The 23,050-nt window shown below is 41.8% G+C and overlaps 1 protein-coding gene across 3 annotated transcripts in view; it reads right to left on the bottom strand.

Annotated features, from left to right (window-relative positions):
* Window positions 1–22,334, bottom strand: part of STX7 (syntaxin 7) — a 35,754-nt gene extending 13,420 nt beyond the window's left edge. For 2 of the 3 annotated variants that reach the window (XM_082481007.1, XM_082481009.1), the window contains exons 1-2: window positions 22,253–22,334; window positions 14,971–15,124 (exon numbers count right to left, since the gene is read on the bottom strand). In XM_082481007.1, the coding sequence (XP_082337133.1) occupies window positions 14,971–15,052 (82 nt within the window). In that variant the 5' untranslated portion in view covers window positions 15,053–15,124; window positions 22,253–22,334. Of the gene's footprint in view, window positions 1–2,035; window positions 2,219–14,970; window positions 15,125–22,252 lie in introns of those variants that run through there. The other variant, XM_082481008.1, reaches the window with a different exon arrangement.
* Window positions 22,335–23,050: the final 716 nt, after the last annotated feature.

The following is a 23,050-nucleotide window of genomic DNA, read 5'->3' as shown; positions in this document are numbered from 1 at the left end:
ATCCTCAACATGCTTTATCTCAGCTTAACACCCTCATCTTCTAAAATGGAAGAACACATATGCAAAGTAACTCATTTTTGCTTGACTTCAGCTAGGAGACTTGTCCTCCCTGTATTTCTGTGGCCCTCCCCAGGCAGACTGGTGTACCACACAGTCACTACAAAATATGACAGTATAGGGATCCTCACTCCACTAGTGCACTATCTTTTTTTCCCCCTAAATATAGCTAAAATTGCAGTAAAAGGCATCTGTAAGTAATGAAGAAAACCATTCAAAAAAAAAAAAAAAAAAAAAACAAACCCAAAACATTTTTCATATACCATGGAAGAGATCTGTAACAGACAGAACTTCAGGTACAAGAAGAAAGTTACCTGTGACTTATGTTAAGCAGTTAGATAAAAATGGAATTCCTTCAAACATTTTTAGTAATGATATTAATTCTAATCTTTGTTTCATAACAAGTCTCCAGTGACTTAGATTATATTGGATTTTCTACACCGCTTTACACAACATCCCGCTGTTGACAACTGCTATAGTCAATTTCTCCTGGGCTCAACCAGGTAACGAAGATATCATAAAAAGGGGAAAGTTAGTACCTAAGTTTTGCACGAGGTAAAAATCAAATACTTCAAGGTAGAAGTTTTTTGAGGGCAATGAGTGGACATAAGCTACTAAAAGAATTAACTGGGGGGAACAGCCCTGTAAGATGGGTTTCACACAGCTTGTATTTTAATTGAGCTGAAAAGCAGCAAAACAGCAGTGAAAATTTGGGGAATTTTGCCGCCAGTCGCCACCTGCCGCCGAGCGCCGGCCCGTCCCTGCCCGGGGGGGTCGGGGAGGTCGTGGGGGGAGCGGTGCGGGAGGTGCCGGCAGGTCCCCAGCGCTGCTGCTGCTGCGGGCCGGGGCCGGTCACACGGGCTGGTACGCACCGCCTCTGGGTCATCAAGCCTTCTTTTCGGGTTCGGTGTAACGCCATTGTTTTAAAACAAACAACCAAATCAAAGAGGTAATTGGCCGGTGTTATCTTCAACAGTGTGAAGGTTTAATACCTGTAAAACCGAACACAAATTGCCCTTTATTTGTTCCAAGGCACTCTCCCTTCTGATTCCACAGCCGAGGAGTTCAGTGATTCCCTACGTAATTTTACAGGGAGAGGAAAAAAAAAAAAAAACCAAAAAAAAAAAACAAAAAAAAACACAACAAACCAACCAAACAAGCAAACAAAAAACACCGAAAAAAACCCAAACTAAATCTGCAAGTACTGTGCGAACAGCCGCTTTGCAGAGAAAAAAATGCCGGTGTGTCCTACCGCCACCTAGAGATCCGTTATTTAACTGCAAATAAAGACAATACAGGTTTGTGTCTTAAAGGCTGTCACTCGAAAAAATTTTCTGAAACAAAGCCTACACTTAAAGTATTTGCATTCCAAGCTAATTAGATATTTATTCGATTTCTAAAACTGAACACAAATAGATAATTGAGGGGAAATTAAAAGCTAGCACCGCGTAGCTGGTCAGCTATACAATTCCAGGCAGAGGGAAGTTCATCCCCATTCAGGTCTTGTGATTCAGGAATTCAGCACAAAATTAAAACACATTTTACCAGTAAGACTGTAAATATGCATCAAAATAGCAAACTGCTGACAGGCTTTCAAATCTCTAGAGGAAAAAATAAAATAAATTAAAGGAAAAAACCCAAAGACTGAACAGAGACCAATTTTTCTGGGCTTCCTGTGATTTAACATTTTCTAGCTTAACCTTTCAAAATTAGGATATTATTCCAAAAAAAAAAATAAAATAGTATTTCTCTTTTCAATCTTTTGTTCATATAAGTTATACTGCATATAAAGTACACTGCTTATTCAACTAAACAAACAGAAAAAAGGCAGAGCAGTAAAAAGAAATTTTGGCCAACAGTCTTCAGTAGCACTCCTGAAGCTGTCTTCATAAAAAAGCCAAAAGCAAGGTGGTAGGACCAGTATAACACAGGAAGTTGAGAAGCTGACCTTCCTGAAATCTTGATTTACAGTACATACCTGCAGGTTGATGAGTTGAAGAAATCCATCCTTTGTACTCCTTCATATTAATATAAACACGCTGGAGTGTATGGAGGCTAAAAAATATATTTCTTTATGGTATTCTAATTCTTTTGATTTGGATTGTTTTTTAACAGACTTCTTACTATAGCTACTACTCATTGAGGCATTTGATATAATATTATATGTGTAATCACAAAGCCACCTAAACCACAAACACTTGTCCAGACTCATGAAATCATGCAGCTTTGTCAATAGAAACAAAATTTAAAATAGGCTTTAAGACATTACTACCTGGATCACAAAGGTAAAATGTCTTGTTCCCTCACGTGTATACACAGAGATCTTACAGAATTTGAGTCAAAGCAAGAGCTAGCTTCAAAACTTCTTACATAAAAGTCAATATCCCTTCCTTTCCTCAAGGGAAAAACAGGGCAGCCTTAGCCTCTCTTCCTGAAGGTCAGACTGTAGAAACACCTCTGCTGGCTCCTTCCACTGCCCCATTTGTGAAACAAGCAGGGAGAGCGTCTTGGCACTAGAGGGGGAGAACAAAACTGCTGGAAACTTTGGATTATTTTTCATAAAACAGAGGCCTCTAAGTTCCTGGCTTCACTGCTGATGGTGGTATTTATGAAGGTATGGCCTCCCTCGCTTAACCAGCTTTTCACCCCTGTGCAGGGAGGTCAGGCTGGCACATCAAGGCACCTGGCAGCTGCTTTGGTGCCTCTCAATCCATCAGTAATGCTCAAGTGTCCTGGAGGCTCAACTCACAAAGACCTAGCTCTGCACTGTAAACATACTGGTAAGAGTCAGGGACCAAAGATCAGAGCACAGTTTTGACGGGTTCCTAGGTTACCTCACCCTTTATAGTTTTCCCTTCCTCACTTCCCAAATCTTTCAGCTTCCCAAGGAGCTCTGAAAAACAGGAGTAATATGACTACCAGAGGTCCCTCCTGTTCTTCTGGGCGTTACCAATCCTGTAACAGAGCTTGACAGGATCTCGTGCATGGTTTTAATCCATTTCAGTGCAAAGTCTGACACTTTAGCTCAGGTTCCTTGGGTACGTACAGCTAGCTGCTGGACTTTGCTCAGGAGCTGCACACCATGTGCACGCATGCGTTCTTCACCAAAGTCACCGGGATATGGCAACAGCCTTTGTCAGAGGCACACAAACTCCTGCAGCCACTTCTACACTGAAGATCATACTGCTACCCTGAAGGAGCAGCACCCTGCCTGTGGTTGGCTGGCAATCAGCCACCACAGAATCATAGAATGGTTCAGGTTGGAAGGGACCTTGAAGATCATTGAGTTCCAACCCCCCTGCCATGGGCAAGGACACCTCCCACTAGAACAGGTTGCTAAAAGGCCCATCCAGCCTGGTCTTGAACACCTCCAGGGATGGGACATCCACAACTTCTCTGGGCAACCTGTTCCAGTGCCTCACCACCCTCACAGTGAAAAAATTACTTCCCAATATCTAATCTAAACCTAAACTCTTCCAGTTTGAAGCCATTACCCCTCATCCTATCACTACACGCCCTTGTAAAAAGTCCCTCTCCAGCTTTCTCGTAGGCTCCCTTCAGACACTGGAAGGCTGCTGTAAGGTCTCCCCGGAGCCATCTCTTCTCCAGACTGAACAGCCCCAATTCTCTCTGCCTATCCTCCTAGGAGAGGTGCTCCAGCCCAGACAGTTTGGGAAGCAGGGAACACAAAATGCATTTTCTCCAAGCAGCTGCTGTCTCGCATGCAAAAGAAAAGAATCTCACTATTTCCACCTGAAAATGAGCCTTGTATTAGAAAGAAGAAAGACCATATTAGTAAGAAGAGTTTTCACTTGTCTTTGCGACATTCCTGATCTAGATTTCATAATACATAACTATTAGATGATAAAAGCTACTCGGCTATTCTCAGCCCGGTCACATGCTCAGGAACAGGTCAGACACGGTTAATGATGAGCCAGAGAAACGATTAAGACCAAACCTGAATTCCTACAGAGACAATTATTTAAGAGTCAGCTCATGTTTACTTTTACTAAGCTCAACGGTGGTTCCATTTCTAGTCAGTGGAAGCTCTCCCTCCAGTTAAAGAGAACAAAAAAAAGGACAGACAAAAGTAGCAACAGTGTCTCATATAAAAGACCTCATTTCCTCTATGTAAGTTACAGGAGCAGTGAGATTTACAGTGGAAATATTTACATTTCTTAATTGGTAGGTACCTTTGAGAGACACGTTTCTGCCAGATCTGCAATACATACTATTTTTTCCATAGATAAAAACATACTTCATGTATTGGATCACACACCACCTTTGCTTAAAAACTGGCTTTTAGCTGGCTAGGAAACAAGAAAGTTTCATCTCCTTTCTCTTCATCTTCCTTTGTTTTTCAGCCAGTTCTGCAAAGCTGTTCCATTACCACAAGTAAATCCATGTTGACATAACTGCTGTTTCTGCTCCTTGAATATGAAAATGTTTAAGATCACACAGGAAGTTTCAAATTTAAAATAAAGATACAAATAAATAAATGAATACAACGAAGTACAAAACGTAAAGAAGAAGAACATAGGAGAAAAAGTTATACCCAACTGAGAATTAGTAATCACTGTACAGGTTGTAACACCACAGTATTGTTGCAGAACAAAAGATTAAAAAACAAAACAAAACAAAACAAACCCTTGAGTAAAATCCTAATGTTTGAAAAACAAAGAACTAAGAGGAAGGAAATGAAGAGCAGACTGTAGGTCACCCACCTTCTCTGGAAGGACTGAGAAGTGTCCAAGCACCACGTTCATCTCTAGCGTGAGACAAGGGAAACTGAGGATGGTCTTTGGAATACTTACCAGTAACTCCAGCTACAGGAGAGAAGCTTTTCCAAGTTACCTACAATCAGCTGTCTTCCCCTCTCTATTTAGCATTTGAAAACCAAACTTTAAACCCTCAAGTGGCCATGACCAAGCTTGTTGCAGCTTTACAGCTGGAGAGTGAGGTGAATCAACACATAACCCAGAGTCCTAAAAAGGCCACAACGTAGAAGCATGAAACTGGGGGGGGGGGCGGGGGGGGGGGGAAGAATATGTTTAATGAGTGCTGCTTATTATCCCCTTGCAGCCTGGAACCTCACTTCTTACTTGGATCACACAAGATTGCATTACAACCACGCAGCAGCAGTTTCCTTCAGTGATACAGTCCAAGTACATCACCCAATTTCATAAAGCTATGCTCTAATGCTTCCACAGGAAATGTGACGCCCATTGGGTGTGCATGGTAAAAACACCGGCAACACCAGGAGCAACAAACACGGAGGCATTGTGCTGCAGAGGACAAGAACCAGACAAGCAGGCAGGGCGAGTACAATGAAACCTCCTTTACAGAACAGCAAGGCTTGGGACCTGTCACAGGAAGAAGGAGCAGAGCACTGTTCCAACCGCCAGCTACAGCTGCTCCTGAATATTAACTGTAATGGTGAGGATCCCCCACATGCCTTTTCAAGTCTTTTACTTAAAAAGGGGCAGACAGGATTTCAGTCACTGCCTAAGGTTCAGAGGACTAAAACTAACAATGGGGATTTAAAGCCATTGATTTTTAGTCATTTTCCAAGCTCCTGAGCCCACACAAGATAAACAGAATCAGCAACGCGTTCCTTTGTGCACACCAAATGCAAAGTCTGCTCTACATGAGGCTCAGGCTCAGCTATGGCTTCATATGGGAAATCAGCAGTGAATACAACACCAACACAGTCACCATTCGGAAATGCTTTGTCAAAGACCTTACACGCGCTGCCACCGGTTGGGTAACTACGAAGAAATCTCTTGTTCCCAGCTGAACAAGTGAGTCAACAAACAGCACATCCAGTTACAGATTAAGTTGTGTGGAATCTAATAAACTCCAGAGTCACTTCAGAGCACATTACTGGAATAGAAGATTTATTTGTAAAAATTACTCCAGTTCAAACTGCTTTTGCCTGGGGACAACAGACTTCCTCAATTTATTAAAATCCAATTCAATATATTTTTCTCCTCACTTACCCAACTGAGGGTACGTGACTAAAGATGGACAGACACTGCAGAAAACATTCCTGGATCAATCTTTTATGAAAGCTGTTACACATAGCAACCTAGTGTAGTTGCAATAATTTTAGCAGATTGGAGTTTTCTGAATGAGTGTAAGTGCCTCTTTAAAGCTGCTAGTGTAGTTCACTCTCACTAATTTTTTAAATAAATCACAATGCCACAGTGCTGTACACCTTGCTAACCCTACTTTAACCAAGAGTGACAGTCCACTGGAGCAATCAAATCCAGGACACCAGCCAAAAGACCCCAGCTTAGTAAAAGGTACCCCCATGCCCAAGAGCTCACCTAGTTGGAATCAAGTATCTAAAAACTTTAGTAATTTGTTTTTAAGTAATTTGATTTATTCTGTCTTAACCCAGTGTATAACACTAATTATTCTAAAACAGGATAATACATTAGCACAGAGAAACAGTAACTGAAGTATGCATGGGAAGGAAAAAATAAAGTGAGAATGGGGATGAAGTTTAGTCCTTAGAGCTCTGAGGACAATGACACGTTAAGCATGGATTAGTGGGAAAACATCAGGTCTTGTACCCTTTCCTGTTGGATTTTATTAGAGCTTCTAACATTTTTAAATAGAAACATACCTTTAAGTGACCAGGAACAACAGCAATAATGTTGGGAGTTCAGGATATGCCTTCAGTATTTCCAGTGCTGTTGTAATTATTTCATGCTCGCGTATTACCATCTGTAATGGTCTTTCAAGGACACTGTGAGTTTAGGCTGAAGTAGTGCCTGTTCTTCCAATGTGGGCATAGAGCACACTAAATACACATTGTTTAAGTGCACAATAATTGATCATGTGATCAATTATTACAGCTCAGCCAAGGGGAAGTCATTAAATCAAGTTACCATCACTTTATATTCATATCCTAAAACGTCCCTGGTAATTCCCTGAAACCCCAAAGTTTGAACATTTCTCTAAAGAATACCAGTAACTTATCAAGTTATGAAAATGATGCATGATTCTGCAGTAAACAGTAGCTGCACAAACACCACAAATCCAACACACCTGTATGAAGAAAGCTTGGTTTTTTTAAGAGGTCAGGTCATTAATACAGGAAGCTAATTCAGGAGCTAACATGGAAGCAGACACATAACACATCACAGACTGGTCAACAGAAGCAAGTAGCTGTTACTCTGAGGGTCACTTGCAATTAATCACTGACCTGGATTTATTCTGGGCCCTAAGTGGAGTGCAGCCTCCTGCACAGCAGTTTTATAGAGGGCTCTCTGGATAATCAAACTGCCATGCAATTTCCTCCTGTCCACAAGGAGGAAAATCCAACAGAATTGAACTGGAACAGGTATTTTAAGTACCTTAGAGAGGCTCTGAAATGTAACTCTCTAGAGATGGGAAGGAGTGTGAGGACCCTAGCCACATCCCTTCCCATCTCCGCTGCAAAGGCAGTCTGTTATGCCTGTATTTAAAAAATCTAAATTTAAAATCTAAAGTTGTATTGTCTAGGTGAGTCCATTTATACTTGCTCCATCAGCAAAAGCAACAATTGGAGACAAAATTGTGGATGTCTTCACTGGTCATCTTGCTGTTTGTAAATTGCACAGTGGTTTTAAAATTGTTATTTTCAGGGCAACTAAGATGATTAAGGGCTTGGAGCATCTGCCTTATGAGGAAAGGCTGAGAGACCTGGGACTCTTTAGCCTGGAGAAGAGAAGGCTGAGGGGAGACCTTATTAATGCTTACAAGTATCTAAAGGGTGGGTTGAAGGAGGATGGAGCCAGGCTCTTTTCAATGGTTCCAAGTAACAGGACGAGGGGCAATGGGCACAAGTTAGTACACAGGAAGTTCCGTTCAAATACACGGAAAAACTTCTTTACGGTTCAGGTGACAGAGCACTGGCACAGGCTGCCCAGGGAGGTTGTGGAGTCCCCTTCTCTGGAGGTCTTCAAGACCCGCCTGGATGCAGTCCTGAGTAATGTGCTCTAGGCAATCCTGCTTTAGCAGGAGAGTTGGACTAGATGATCTCTAGAGGTCCCTTCCAACTCTGAAAACTCTGTGATTCTGTGATTTAAACTGCTTCCAAACTAAGATGGCTTAATTTACAGAGCTCTTTCAGCCTCACCTCGCCCAGACCAGTTAACTAAGTTAATGCAACAACAGTGTAGGACAAGGAAAAATTCTGCCTTTTCTGCACATACTAACACAAATAACACACTGGGATGTACATGGAAGACCCATTTTTCACTATTCTGCTGCTAGCATAAATAAATCCACATCCCTTGTGTGCAATATTATGCACATAAGATACTGTTTCATATGTTATTTTCCACAGAATCAAAATATTGTAAACAAACAAGACAAAACATAAAAATATTAACAAAACTCTCCAAAATCATAAACAAATCTGTGAGGCATACTACCTTAAATATATATGCTACTTTACATACAACAAAGCCTTTAGGAACAGCATGCAAATAATTCGTGTTTGAAGTTTTCAGAAATAGTTGATTTCTAAAAGAACTGTGGGCTTTATGACTTCACCTCGTTGCAGAAAGACAAGCATTTAGAAAGACCCAAAATATCTGAATTACTCCTCTATATTCAGGTTATGACTTGGATGTAGCAGATACAAGTCAATTCCTCAGCCTTGGAAAAGCCCACAAAACAGAACGTGGAAGACCATAATGGGTACATAAAACCCCTAAATTTTTCCAGGTTTTACTGAAACTTCATCCTAAATCCAGGAAACCTTCCTGAAAACAGCAACAATAATAAAAAAAAAAAAAAAGAAAGATTTGTTCCAACTAGTATGTTCCCACAAAGCTAAATTCTGGTTAACTGCAGCTAATTGGAAATTTCTGACAATATCTTAATTAAAAGTCTCAACAAGCTCTACTTTAAGCTTATCTGCTTTAAAACTACACCTGTACAAAACCACACTTTAAATATAGACAAAACAGAATTTTGTTTTCATACAGGCTCCGATTTCAACACCGCAGTGATTTCATTTACTTTTCACTTGCCCATCTGTACCCTTCTTTAGCTAAAGAATAATCATGTGAATCTGTTGGTGTTACAAACGTTGTGGCAGACAGTTTTTCGTGAATGTTTCAGCCTGTTTTAGCTGAATGTTTTAGCTACCCTCCAGGCTTAAATGACAACAAAAAGGCACATGTCAGAACTCTAATATTCTTCAGGGTTTAATCTATGTTTATGATCTTCTACAGCTACATAAAGTGAAAGTCATATGACTGATGTAACCCACCTCCCACTTTAACAGCATTCAGTGAAAAGACTGGCTTATAGAAAACTTGGGATGCAACAGAAATTGGACAAAGTTGCTGTCACAGGAGAGGTATCGCATGACAGAGGGATCTCTGCCGGCTGAAGTTGACCTTCTGGGAATGTGCTCTATATAAATTGATATTTGTGTTACCTCAACCAACAGAAAAGAAAGCCAGCAGAAAGCAAGAGTCCTTATGGGAAAGGATCTCTCAAAGCCAGGCAGACTCCCTCTAGCTATATGTGGATTGTGGCTACTGAATTTTCATTTACTTTTATTATCTTGCAGTATGCAGAGCATATGTTTCTCCAGCTGGACTGATTTTCAGTGTGCATGAACAAGTCAAATACTCTCTCACTGACCTTGCCAATACTGAGAAAGGGTAGATTATGCCATTCATACCGACGTTGCAACTACCACTGCACAAAATCCTGCCACAACCTTTATAAACTGGAGGAGTTGGGAAGGGAGAAGTAGGTAGGAAATACAAATGCCTCACTTGAGCTAGCATAGGTTCTGTAACTGCTTGATTACATTTTGCAAACCAGAAATTCTCTAAAACTCAAAGACTGGGTGTACTTTGTCAATACCAGGCTTTTTCCTGTGTTCCCAAGCAAAAGGCAGCATTCTGAACTGCTTCTAAATCAACAGCTCCCAAAGCCTGACTTAGGATGCCAGTGGAGACATGATAGTTATCTATCTAGTCTGTATCGTTCTTGCTTTTCTTCGGGGATTGCACTGAGTGACATATTCGGTAGCTACAAAGAAAATATTAGGAGCAAAGGCATACAAGTCTGCTTCCTTAATGACCGACACATGGGAGAGAGACTTGAGAAGAAGTATGTGGGGGAGGAAAAACCACAGCTGGTTACTTCTTGCACAGTTCCTGTCAGAAACACGAGTCAAATCTTTCCAATTGAGTAAGAGAGGCCCCAACTCCTCTAACCATAACCTTCCTACTCTTATAACTATGGAGGTGTCCCCCTGTAGATGAAAGCGATTCCCATTTTGCTCCCACTTGGGAACACCTTTTTAAACAAAATGTTTTCCCTCTTTTTGCTACACACAATCAATTCTTTAAAATGCAGAAATCTGTCAAATTTCAAAGAACTGCTCACCCTCATCTTCACAGTTGTAAGATATCTGAAATTAACATATCTTAAAGCTTTTAAATTAGGCTTTTTGTTTGTTTTACTTATTCTACTTTCACCTTTCTATTTGTTGAAAGATCAGATTTCATCTTGTACATTTTGCTACCTGCTCTTCAAGAAGAGAAGGAAAAAAACAATAGGGGGAAAAAAATTACAACATGGACTCGATGTTCTCATCCTACTAGGCATATCTCTGGTATGGTAAATGAACATGCCTGGCAGATATACAGATTTGTAAGCAGGGAAGACTTGGTTTATCACAAAAATATTTTTTGCTAGCTCATCTTGTTTCTGTGCATCACACTCATTCCTAGTCTGTCCAGTTGCAGTAAACAAGTTACTAAGAGAAAAAATTTCAAAGAAATATTGAAGGAAGGAATTGAGATTTCTCTCAAATTATATAGCAGATTCCACCAAGCTGCCACATAAGTGAGAGCACAACCTATGAAACCCAGAGTGGAATTACTGCTCCTTCAGTAAACACTGATTAAAACACCTTGATAACAGGTTCTCCATCTGCAAAGCCCAGACGGGTTGAAGCTCTACACCCTGCATCGTTCCTTATATTCTGTTCTCCTTCTTCCTGTTCTTCATATTCAGAAAATTAGGGACAAACCTCAACCACCTTTAAATTCATTTTTCAAAAGCCCAGTGCAATGTATGTTGTCTAGATTTTATTACCAGATATAAGATAGGCCTGGAATGGGAATTACTGTTACTTTGGAACAGATTCCAGACAGGCTTTCAAACCTTAATCATAAGTTGTACTCTAGTAACATAGAAATTTAGCAGCTGCCTAGGCCTAAGAGTGCCAAAGCTCATTATACACTTCTTTGGTTTTATTATTTAAATCTGAACTTTCCCTAGCTGTTCGCAGATCTGCTTCTCATCACTGTTAACACAGACCCAAAACTAAACCAGCGAGACACAGCTCACAGGCATCACTGACCTCACGGAGGTTCAGCACACAACACTGCAGCTCATTCAAGCACATGTGATTCAGGCTACGCAGGTTTTACAGCACTGCTCAGAGAGTCACATGGATTCTCTAAAAATGGTAGGAGTGGATCTGAGAGCCTAACTCTCCTTCTCTTGCCTGAGGTCTGCTGCTCTATATTGGATGTCAAGAAGAGCTGTAAGTTTTGCAATTCCAGCTGTGCAGTGGAACAGTTTTAACAAAAGGCATGGAGAAATGCTACACAGACAAGTTCCCTAAATCTCAGCTTAGAGATGTTGCTGGTAAAATGTGTTTCAGCCTGAGGAAAGTAGGCCCCAATCCCTCGATGTTGCTAAATGACGTTATGGTCACTTATTTCTGCAGAAATGCTGGAAACGCAAAACAGAATACAGATCCTCACTTAAAGAACAGCTGAAAGAACCTTCTTTTCACAGAACGCTCCGGGGTTTGGGATCCCAAACACATATAGGTGCCCTCCCGGCTTAAGTTTTCAAGAGAGCGCAGAGTGCAGACAGCAGCATATGCTGCTTCCCATTAGCTAGCTCAATTATATGTTCAAGCTCCTAAAAATCACCCACCCACTGGCATTGGGTTGGGTTTGGTTCTCCTCCAAAGACACTCAAACAGCCCACTACAGATATCATTTACTGTAGTAGTTCACCAGCAGTTTAGGAAATGCAGAAGCAACTTACACCTCAACACATCTTCAACATAACAATCAACTGCATGATTGGATCAACAGGCCAATAAAATCTGTTCTTTAAAGTTAAAAGGGTGCTAGGCTAACCCAGCTGTTACCTGATACAAATATAGGTCCTCTCCATTACCACAGAACAACCCAAAGCAAAATGAATACTATCTTGCAACTGAGTTAATTATTGGTGTGCTAAACCAGCATAGAAATGAGCTTTGCTTGTCAATCAGTAACAGTGGGCTACATGAACTAGGGAGAAGGGAGGTAAGGATCACAAGTATTAATACAACAGTAGCATCATTTGGATGCATTATGAAATGTGAGGTATTCAACATATGTATTTTATCTTGTATATGTACAGTATATTAAAAACAGTTAACCAAGAACTAGATCAAATTTATTACTTGGAAGGGGTGTGTGTAATAATTCAACCTTGAATAAATGTTATAGTAAAAACTGTTGTTCTGACCGATGCTACTTCCTATAAAATTTTTGTGTATTATGAAAAGTCGGCAGCACCGTGTTGTCTAATTCAGGAAGTTCTTCTGTATTTCTCCCACAGGTTAAAGGGGCCAGCTTCTAGCTGGAAGAGCCAGCTTCCTTTCAACTAATCTGTATCTCATCTATATCTCTGTAGTAGTACTCACAATTTGCTTCCATGTCAGCAGAAGTGTGAATTAATTTTGAGGGACCTCCTGAAAAGGTTCAGTAATCTGGAATGAAACTCTCTTATCCTATTAATGTCACTCAGAAAACCAGAGTATTTACGCAACTCCAGGTTAACCAAGAAGATTTCAAATGTATTGGCACATCTCACAAATGCTAAGCATTTCTAGACAGAAGTGCAACATCAAGTCAACTGCTTAGAAGGAAAAACATGGATTTAGGGTCAAGATTCCTGTTTCTCCCCCTCTCCTTCTCTAACCAAGATCATAAATTGCAGTCTAAGAGACACCTGCTCAGCAGCTGACTAGCTCTATAGGTCCCTAAGCTTGCAGGTTTCTTACCATTTGATCTGGAAGTTCCTGCAGCTCACACCTTCCAACAGAAAGCTGGACAGGTACTACACATGGGAATAAAATAGCTAGAAAATTGTACATAAGCCCTTACAGAGCTCAGTCCAGGAAACATGCAGCATTACCACAGGATCGAGGTGCTCATAATATCTACCAAAGGAGAATGGACTACAAGAGTAACCAAGTGGTTACAGTTCAGTCAGATCTATGGAAGAGCGAGGGATGGAATCCAGCTGTGTACCTACCAGTCCCAGAACAGTGCTTGGATGGAGCTTTTGAAGACAAAGCTCCTGTTTCTGAAGCCATGGAGCAGTAGGGCTAAGAGAGATTTGGATTTGGGTCTTGGAATGGCAGAAGCACCTGTCTATTGCTCAGAATTTAGCCATCTAAATTTTGAAAAGGAAAGGAGGGCAGGATTGCAGGAAAACCCTGTGGCATGTCTCTTTCTATCTAAGCCTGGGCAGTTTGCTTTTACTACGCCTTGGTTGTCACAAGGGGAGGGGAGTCACAGCAGAAGCGAGGGAGGAGATGGGAGAGGCAGGATGAAACTAAGGACTCGCTGAATCCAGCACAAGATGGTTAGTTATGTTCAGTGACTGTCTTCACAACGCTTCAGTTTCAATCATTGATTTCACTTTACGTTTCCACCTGACAACTGAGACTTTTTTTTTTTTTACATCTTGGAGCCTCGGTGTCTGTCACAGGTTGGCAGGTGTCTCTGGAAGACCAAGTTAGAAGCCATGAGACTGAGTGAATTCTCTGAACAGATTTTAGGAAATAAAGCACAAGGGCTTTTACAGAACAAGTTTGTTAATTTTAGGTTGAGGAAATATAACCTTGATGTACAGAAACTTTTCAATAAAGCAAAATCACAAATTTTCTTCCTGTCTGTTGAGATTTAATGAAATTCTTTCTGGAAGAAAATACAAACTGTACCTGAAAAAAAGTAGGCAAAAGCCCAATCTGTGCCATTAATCTGTGCTACAAATAACAACTCTTAAAACTTGTCTTCCAAAACAAAAATCAATTTTTTAATAAAACTGACATACTTAACTGATCAGAATTCATTTGAAGTTTTAATAATAAAAATACGCATTTCTGCATGCACACTATGTCCTGCACAACATTAAAAGCATGCATGCCAAAACCTAACCATATGTTATTCATGCCTCCTCCCTTCTGATGAACAGTATACTTCACGTAATTTCCAAGATAAGTTGTATTTGCTTTATACACACACACATATTAAAAACATAATGGAAAACGGAGGGAAAGTGAAAAAGACTGAAAACCCCAGCAGCCTAACTTACCTCTAACTTGAACACCCCAGTTAGGCGGCTAAAAATATTAGGTGGCATGAATCTAAGCATACGCATACTAAAACTTGCACAATCTTATTTACATATCTAATACGTACTTCCAAGGGCAAGCTGCAAGGCCACAGCTTCTGTCCCTGCTAAACAATTCACACTCCAGCAAATATTTGATGCAATCCTTGCTCAGCAAACAACCTACCGTCTTAAGGTTCCACATAAGTGGCCAGGACAAAACCAGCTTATTACCAGCAGTCATCTTATTATTTATTCCTTTGGTGAATACAGGGTGATACTATGCTTCCCCAGGATATATCACAGTCAGCCATACATATAAGGACTGGATCTGCTTTGAGGGGTGCCACAAGCCTGTCAAACAAGCCGGTGAAGCCAAAGAGTGAATCCCATGAATGAATCTGACAAATTAACCTTGAATGGGGGGTACCAACTTTATTAAAGTTTTATATAAAAACACGCGTAAATGCAACTTACAGCATTGTGTGATCTTCTGGATGTTAGAAGTTATGCGTTGGGCTAGTTGATTAGGATCCCCAAAACCTGCACCGTACGACATGGCTGAGTAGATTCGCTGTGAAGATCATCCACGATGGGAACAAGTCAGACAGTTTCCACCTATTTAAGACACCTAAACCCCACCCCAGAAAACAGAGTTATGTCGGTCATTGGTTTCCAAAGGTCTTCATCATCATAAAGAAGAATACATAGGAAAAGATTAAAGAAAACTCCATATATTAACGTTTACTCTCTCCAAATACACAGTCCCTCAAAGACAGAATTTAAGGGAATTCTTTCTCAAAAAAATATTAAATAAGATTATGATGTCCTTTTTGAATTTCCTACAATAACTCTTACTATTTAGATTCTTAGTAATATACACAGCTCGAGATCTGCAATTACTCTGCAGCAGCTACATCACATTAACTACAACCTTTGTCAAACTTCTTACATATTTTCCCCACTGTAAGCAAAGAAAAAGTATGCATTTTCCTTTGTTGCCATTCCAGAAAATAGCTGTATGTTTAATCCATCAATGCCAAATCCTCCGATGACTTGTGTCCCAAACCAATTATATGGTTATTTCCATACCATGTATCACCCACTCCAACAGTACAACCTAGCATATATAAAAGGCTGGAAAAAAAAAGACCAGCAGATATCACACAAGATATCAGAATGAAGAAGGCACGTAGTTCCCTCTAAACACCAATCATTTGTATTGACTTCAGTTTTAGCTGTAATGCGGTTTCATCTGAATTCAATGAATTGCCACTTTATCCTGTTTCAGCTGCTGTGTTTCTCAGTATTAACTCATTTTTCAACAACTTGTGTATACAAATGCATTTTAGGGGCATTTTTTGCAACCAGAACTATCATATATTACTCAGAAATACGCTTGCCCTAAAAGCACACATACACAATCATGCAGCATGTAACCACTAGAGATGTCTTAGCCTGCTTTCCAGCCATACAGACATTTTAGCACAAGCTCAGAGATGTTCTAAATCTAAATTAACAAGACATAGCTGAGGATACATGTGCAAATCAAAACTGGTAATTTATCTGTTCTGCAGTAAGAATGCAGACTAATCAAGCATACTTGCATCCAACACAATTTAACAATTTCATCCAGGCTGTGCTTAGTCTTAACTTTATCCTTTCCACTCTCCTGTACATCATCTTCTTAGGTTCAACATTTTAACCTCACCAGTTCCCTGCACTTCCACTGTTCAACCCAAACCATGCACCTTCCAAGCAATGTCCTCTTCTCCTGGCATGTCAGCTTCTGGTTAACAGAAGAGAGAGACAAAGCACATTTAAATGTTTAAACAGAAAAGAAGGAAATGAAAAGGCCAACTGATTTGTCAAGTGTGGTACTAGCTGTGCTACAGTTGGCAAACTCAAGTCCTTATGAACTGTCTTTTAAAAAAAACCCAAACAATTAATAGTCCTTGTTGCCAAATATTATTTTCTTTCATCTTCAGAAATGCCTGTATTAATACGGCACATCAACACCCTGGTTGTTTCAAAACATGACTGATTTCATATCTCTCCGATGTGAAATGATCTCTAGTAGAGCTGCCAAGATATTCCACTGGAAAGACGCATCCCACCAGAACTTCACTAGGCATATAACCACAGAGATCAGGCTCATCCCTGCTGCCCTGCAGGTTACATTACCTATGCCGATGAAGAAGCTGCTGCTACCACGAAGACAAACCTTGCACAATTTTGAAATGGCTCCTGTACCAGGGTCCCAAACCCTGCTCGGAGTCTTCAGGTCCTAAAGTATCCCCTAGTAAAGAACAATCTGATTGCAGATGAGGTGACAGGGAGTGTATTTGCACTTTTCTGTGTACTTGGTGCACAATCTCCTGCGAGTCATGCTAGCTCTCTGCAGTATTGTTTCCTGTCTTTGTCTGTACCACATGCAGATTCAAGTTATTCTGGGTCACAGACTGAAGTCTGAAGTCAGCCAGCCAGCCAGCCAGCCTAAATCCCACTTATCTGGTCTGAGGCTGGCATAACAACCCTTGATCTTTTTGGAAACTCTAGGCAATGTTGCAATGAATTTGTACTGTAAGACCAAACCCAGGCGAACTTATAGCAAATTAATGGTTCTATGCCTTGGTGTCTCGACTAAATAAGGAAATTTTATTAATTTAGCAGAAAATACAATTATAGGCATAAAATCCAAAGAAACGACCTAAAGGAAGTTAGTTTGAAAAGGAATATTTCACAGAACTGTTGACATTGTTTGTTTCTTTTAAAAGTTATGACTATTTCTAGGCATGTTAGTAGCATGCTAAATACAATGCTAGCACTGGCTGAAAATACTTTTTAGTCAAATATTATATTTAATGTTAAAAGTGAAACATTAAAATGCAGCTCTTCAGGAGAAGAGACAGCAACAGACCGAATTACCTTGTGTAGAAAGGCTACAGAACTAACTGAAATAGTCCTTCACCATTGTTTGTTCTCCTTTCATATTTGTATTCACCAGACAGCTGCCTGTAACACTGTTCTCAGCAACAGCATTACAATCAAGAGATATACACAGAATATTTCATCCGAGTCTTGACAAAAGCAGTGATTGACTGTCTTTTTTTTCTCTTGAAAATTTCTGCAGCTAACTGTAAATATCTTTAAGCAAGTTACACTGCACTATAGTGACAATCGTACAGATTGTAGAATACATCAGACTTTCAGCTTTTCAACTTTCCAGCTACGAAGTTGGGCAACAAATGCAACACATAATGAGAGGACATTGATGATAGATTGTAAAGTCCACAGGATATAGTTTAGCTTTTTGTCTGCGCACGTAGGTCTCTAATTGTTGATACAATTCTTTTTATCAACACACATATTTCAATTGAGATTTATAGTAAATTTGTAGGACAGCAGTGTAAATTCACAGCTGTTTTACTCCATACAAATTCTTCTACCAGCAATACTATTCCTGAGCATGTTAATTATACAGGTTGGTGACAGGGTAAGCTACTGGTCTGCGGAACAGACAGAAAGAGAGGTAAGGGGTCAGCCATCAGCTTTCATCATTTCCCAATCTTCACCACACACTCCCCAAGTCAAGAAAAAAACAAACTGAACAGCCCAAGAGATGAAGAATTTTGTATTTGTTTCTTATTATTTTTTAAATAGGAAGTGTGAACTTCTTCCTCATTCTAGTTCTCACAGCAACAGTGTCTGAACCGAATGAACACCCTACTTCCAGTCACACACCCTTCACTTATTAGCGCTGAGTTACTCAAACTCCTCTGAAAATCTGGATAGCTGAGCCCTTGGAAAGTCAACAGGAGTTTTGCTAATGGCTTTTACAAGGTCAGGGTTTCAACTACCAGGAAACAAAACAGACATGTGCACCAAGCATTTCCTTCCATACCAAGGTGATAGGAGCATTCATCAAGACTCCAAATTTCCATAGAAATTACCCCTTTTCACTTCCACAGCATTTAACTGCTTTGTTGTGACCTATTTTGGTATTACTGCCTGCATAACTTTTAAAATGTGAAAGTTAATAATCAGCTGCAGTTGAGGGAAGTACACTTTGCATTCAAACTGGAACAGAGCTGCATCTGTGGTAGTCTTCAGTTCCTCTAAAAGTTTCAGTTGGGTGTGAGCTTTTGATTGTACCTTCTACCTTCCACTCAACATCTCTGTCTTTGAATGGGAGTATACCTAGTGGCAACTCGGCTTGTCAAGATACCAAAGAAAGCCCGAAGAACTGAGTCTACTGGCACAAATGAAGTAAAGAATCAGAACACTTCATCAACACTCACTGAAGCAAGACCTCTCTGCACATACATGAAGTTTAAATATTTCAAAAGATAGCTATATATTCTTCCTAATTTCTGCTTTAACCGGTTCCTGCATCACACTGTCACTCCACACTCTAGCAAAAAATGAACCTCAGTATCGGCTTGTTTTCTAGAAAGGTATTTGTCAGGCATGGAAAAATATTCACTTTTCCCTTGGCTATTTCCAGTCAGATCACTGCTGAACATAGAGACAAGAAAGCGGGAACTCCACAGCCAAGCAGCTCCCCAGTGCCATTCTAGAAAGCTCTATCAGGACAAAACAATGAGACATGACAAGTGCAGCACATGTTAAATCTCAGCAGCAGTCACCTAAATATCTTGCAGGTTCCAGTAAACTACAGTTAATAAGCACCTAGTCTATTTTGTATTTTCTCATCTAGATATTCTAAGAGTTTTCTTCTATAAATCTAGCCCATAAACATTAGGATAAGAAGCCATAAGCAATAATTTTACCGTTTAAGCAATGTTTTAACATCAGGACCTAGAAATGTTTACATGGATCCTTAACTTTCAGAAAGCAAAAAGTACATGTTGCATTCCATAGAAATACTTGAAAATTTAAATCTGATCTGAATTAGGATTTTATGCCTTTAAATATGCAGAGACAAGTCATGGGGCTTCCTTGTACGTGATTTTTTTTTTTCTTCTAAATAAAGGTCACAGAAACAAAGCTTCTCCCAAACAACTCCTAAATGTGACTTCCTTTGTAAACTACTGCCAAAAGAAGTGCAAAATCCTTCAAAGACGGTGAAAACATAGGCTAAAATGACAAACTGCTGAAAGACTTCGGCAAAAAAAAAAAATAAAAAAAAATTGCAGCCAGTCACAATGTTTGCTACAGAAAATTTGTAACATAGTAACAGCCATGATCAGTAAGATTTCTACAATGTAACATTGTTCGATCTATTTCGCCTCAGTAGGTTTTACCACCCAAATACTGACATGAGACAAGGTGCATATACAGACTGACTCTGGCACCTCCCTAAGGCAACCAAAAACACATTACCATCCTCTGACAGCATCTGCTGCTGACTTTAGCAGTAACTTTGCAGCAAGTAAAATTAATCTTAAATAAAAATTATTAAAAAAAAAAAGCTTGTGGAATAAAGGTCAGACTGTATGCTGTAAGAAAAGTACTCCCTGCTACAGCACCTGAGGGATTCTCATAACTGACTCATAGCAACTGACTTAGTAATATACAGGTGAGCACTAAATCTGTCACTATTTTCTCTAGTGCAGATGAGGGAGGTTCAGTTATTTCTGGATTTGTCTGATTTTTTTCCCCTTATACTTAGGCTAAAATATTTAGAGACAAAGATCGTATTTTCTGCTCTGTGCTTTTACACCTGTTCATGTGCTGGAATCCTGATCCACAAGGGCAGGCTGAGGGCTTCCATAATACAAAACCAACTATGGAGCATAGTAAACATGCAAACAAAATATCAGTAGAATTAATTTCTTCCTGCCTTCTTAAAAGAAAAAAAAAATGTTTCTAAATTTTCTTTTACCGTCTAGTTTCAGGTAGAAGTCAAACTTAAATCCATATAGAGTAGGGAAAAGAAAAGTCAACAGGAAATTTTCTATTCCATTATGTCCAATTGCCTCAGCCTTACCACATTAGTCATGCTGAAACAGATCAAAACCAAGCTTAGATCATGTAAATGGCTAGAAGTATTTTTTTTTTTTAATAAAGGAAAAAAAAAATTAGATTGTGCCACTGGTCAGCGTTTTAGTCATTCTCCCTAGAAACTACTCTGTTCAACAAAGATGCGATTTAAAGCAGTGCCCAGTGTGGAAAACTAAATTACAGAAGCCTGAAATACTATTAGGCCTAATGCATCACCAACACTCAGCATATATGGCTAAAAAAAGAATATGCTTATCATTATCCGATTCATCCACACCGATACTTATAATGAACTAAGTGAAGGAAGCACATAGATTTCACAGGCCTAACAAAACATATTAGTTTTCAGGGAAGCGCCTTAAGTAAGGGAATTATGTTTCCTAGGAGCGCACAAAGCGTTTAGAGGCCTGATGATGAAGGAGGAATAGGCAAATGAACATTGGGTAGGGGAGAAATTGGGGAGAAGAGGGAACAGGAGGGTTGAAAACAGACCCGAGATGACCAGTTTGAAGTGCTGCTGGCAGACGAACAACATCTCATGGGAAAACAAAGATGGACCAGAACTGCAGGAAACCTAACGTGCTACATGTTCACACCCAAATGCCCCTAACAGCAGTGTATGTTCACTTTGAACCAAATGCTTAGATTAAGTAAACCAAGGGAGCAGTTATCTTTGCAAAAAATCTGAATGCACTGGCTGCTGAGTCTCTCTGAGGCCTAATGACTACATACAGAGCATGGCCTTTTTTTTTTTTCCTCGCCCCCCCCCCCAAGAGTTTCACTTCAATGTAAGCCACCAAGAAGAACGCTACTTAATATTTTGATATAAGACTACAAGAGGTGTCTTTGTGAAGTGAACACAAATACAGATTATAACCATGCCACCATTTAGCATCACTTTCTCCTAATTTTAACTGTTGCACCCCCCTGTCTTTTTCCTTCTTTCGTATTAACAGCACTTGCACAAAACCCCAGGCTGCAAGCAGAAGGGCTGCACTGCCAGCAAAGCACACGCCTGGAGGATGCTCAGTGAGGAAGGCTCCGCTCGCCCTGACGGCACGGCTCTCTGCCTTCGCACGGCTCGTTCATCAGTGGAGGGGGTGACAGCACAGGAGCGGACCGCTTCTGGCCATGAGTAACCTGGGATTTTTACCACCGAGCTTCAATTAAGATGCAGCGCCCTGCACTTCATGCAAAGCAGGGTGAAACCTTCCACTTCCTTCTACAGTTTCAGCAAGTGCCCATTGCCGATGCGGCGGCCAGTGGCTCGCCGGGGAAGTAGCGACAGTGTCGCGACAGGGGCCTGAAGCGCCAGAGGCCCGGGCTGGCTATTTACATGGGTGTTTTTTACAACCTCCCTTCCTCCTGCTGACAGGCTTTGCTCACCTCGGGCCTGGAACAGCGCGGGGAGTGTTTGGGTACGGCGAAGGTGACCACCCCACCCCACCCTACCCTACAATCCGCCATAGGCGGCTGTAAAACGCCAGCTGTAGGCCCCGAGTCGCTCCATGGACCACCACGGTCAGCGCCAAGCCCAAGGCCGTGATATCGGGGGGATGTCACGGGGAGGCACTCCAAAACCACCGCCGCCCCGCCCCGGCCCGGCCCGGCCCGGCTCGGCCCCACAGCCCCGTCACCCCCTCCCCGCCCCACTCGCCCCAGACCTGGCGGCCCCGGCCCGCCGCCCCCCTGTCAGGCTCCCCCCCGGCCCAGCAGGACACTGCCCAGCCCGCCCCTTCCTCCGGGCGGGTAGCAACCACCCCCGGCTCCCCATCCGAGCTCCCGCTCTTACCCGGCCCCGGCGAACCTGCTCCCACCGGGTGCGGCGGCGGCGGCAGGGCGGGGAGGGGCAGGCAGGCCCCGGCCCGTCCCCGCCCCGGCCCGCCGTGACGGCGGGGGTGTGGGGAGGCGGGGCCGGGCCGAGCCGGCAGGGCCGGGCCCGGGCCCGGGCAGGCGGGGCCGTGTGGCGGCCGGGCCGCCCCTGAGGAGCGGCGGCTGTTGGGCCTGCGGGAGGCCGGCAGCTGCCGGCTGAACGGGGCCCGGGCGATCCCAAGGGGAACGGGGAAGCCCCGGCCCGCCACGGGCCGCCCTCGGAGCGCAAGCAGCCCTCCGCGGGTGGATGAGGGTGTAATTTAAGGGACAGGCGCTGTTGCGTCCGGAATTACGGGGGGAAACGTGAGTAAGGAAACAATATTACAGTGAGAAACACGATGTTGCTACATTCATATCCTGCTTTGAACCACTGCCTCCCGCTTCGGTCACTTCGTCTCTTAGGTGGGAATAGACACTTGGAAGAAAGTCAGTGGGAAATTATAGATATAGTTAAAGGTGCCTTTAGATGAAGAGATGCGTGGCAACGTGCACCCACAACCCAGAAGGCCAACTGCATCCCGGGCTGCATCAAAAGAAGCATGGCCAGAAGGTCGAGGGACGTGATTCTGCCCCTCTCCTTCACTCTGGTGAGACCCCACCTGGAGTGCTGCATCCAGCTCTGGAGCTCTCAGCACAAGAAGGATGTGGAGGAGCGGGTCCAGAGGAGGGCCACAAAGACGATCAGAGGGCTGGAGCACCTCTCCTATGAGGACAGGCT

The sequence above is a fragment of the Vanellus vanellus genome (assembly GCF_965231255.1).
Source record: "Vanellus vanellus genome assembly, chromosome: 3".
NCBI classification, from domain to species: domain Eukaryota; kingdom Metazoa; phylum Chordata; class Aves; order Charadriiformes; family Charadriidae; genus Vanellus; species Vanellus vanellus.
This window is presented reverse-complemented; position numbering and strand designations above follow the sequence as displayed.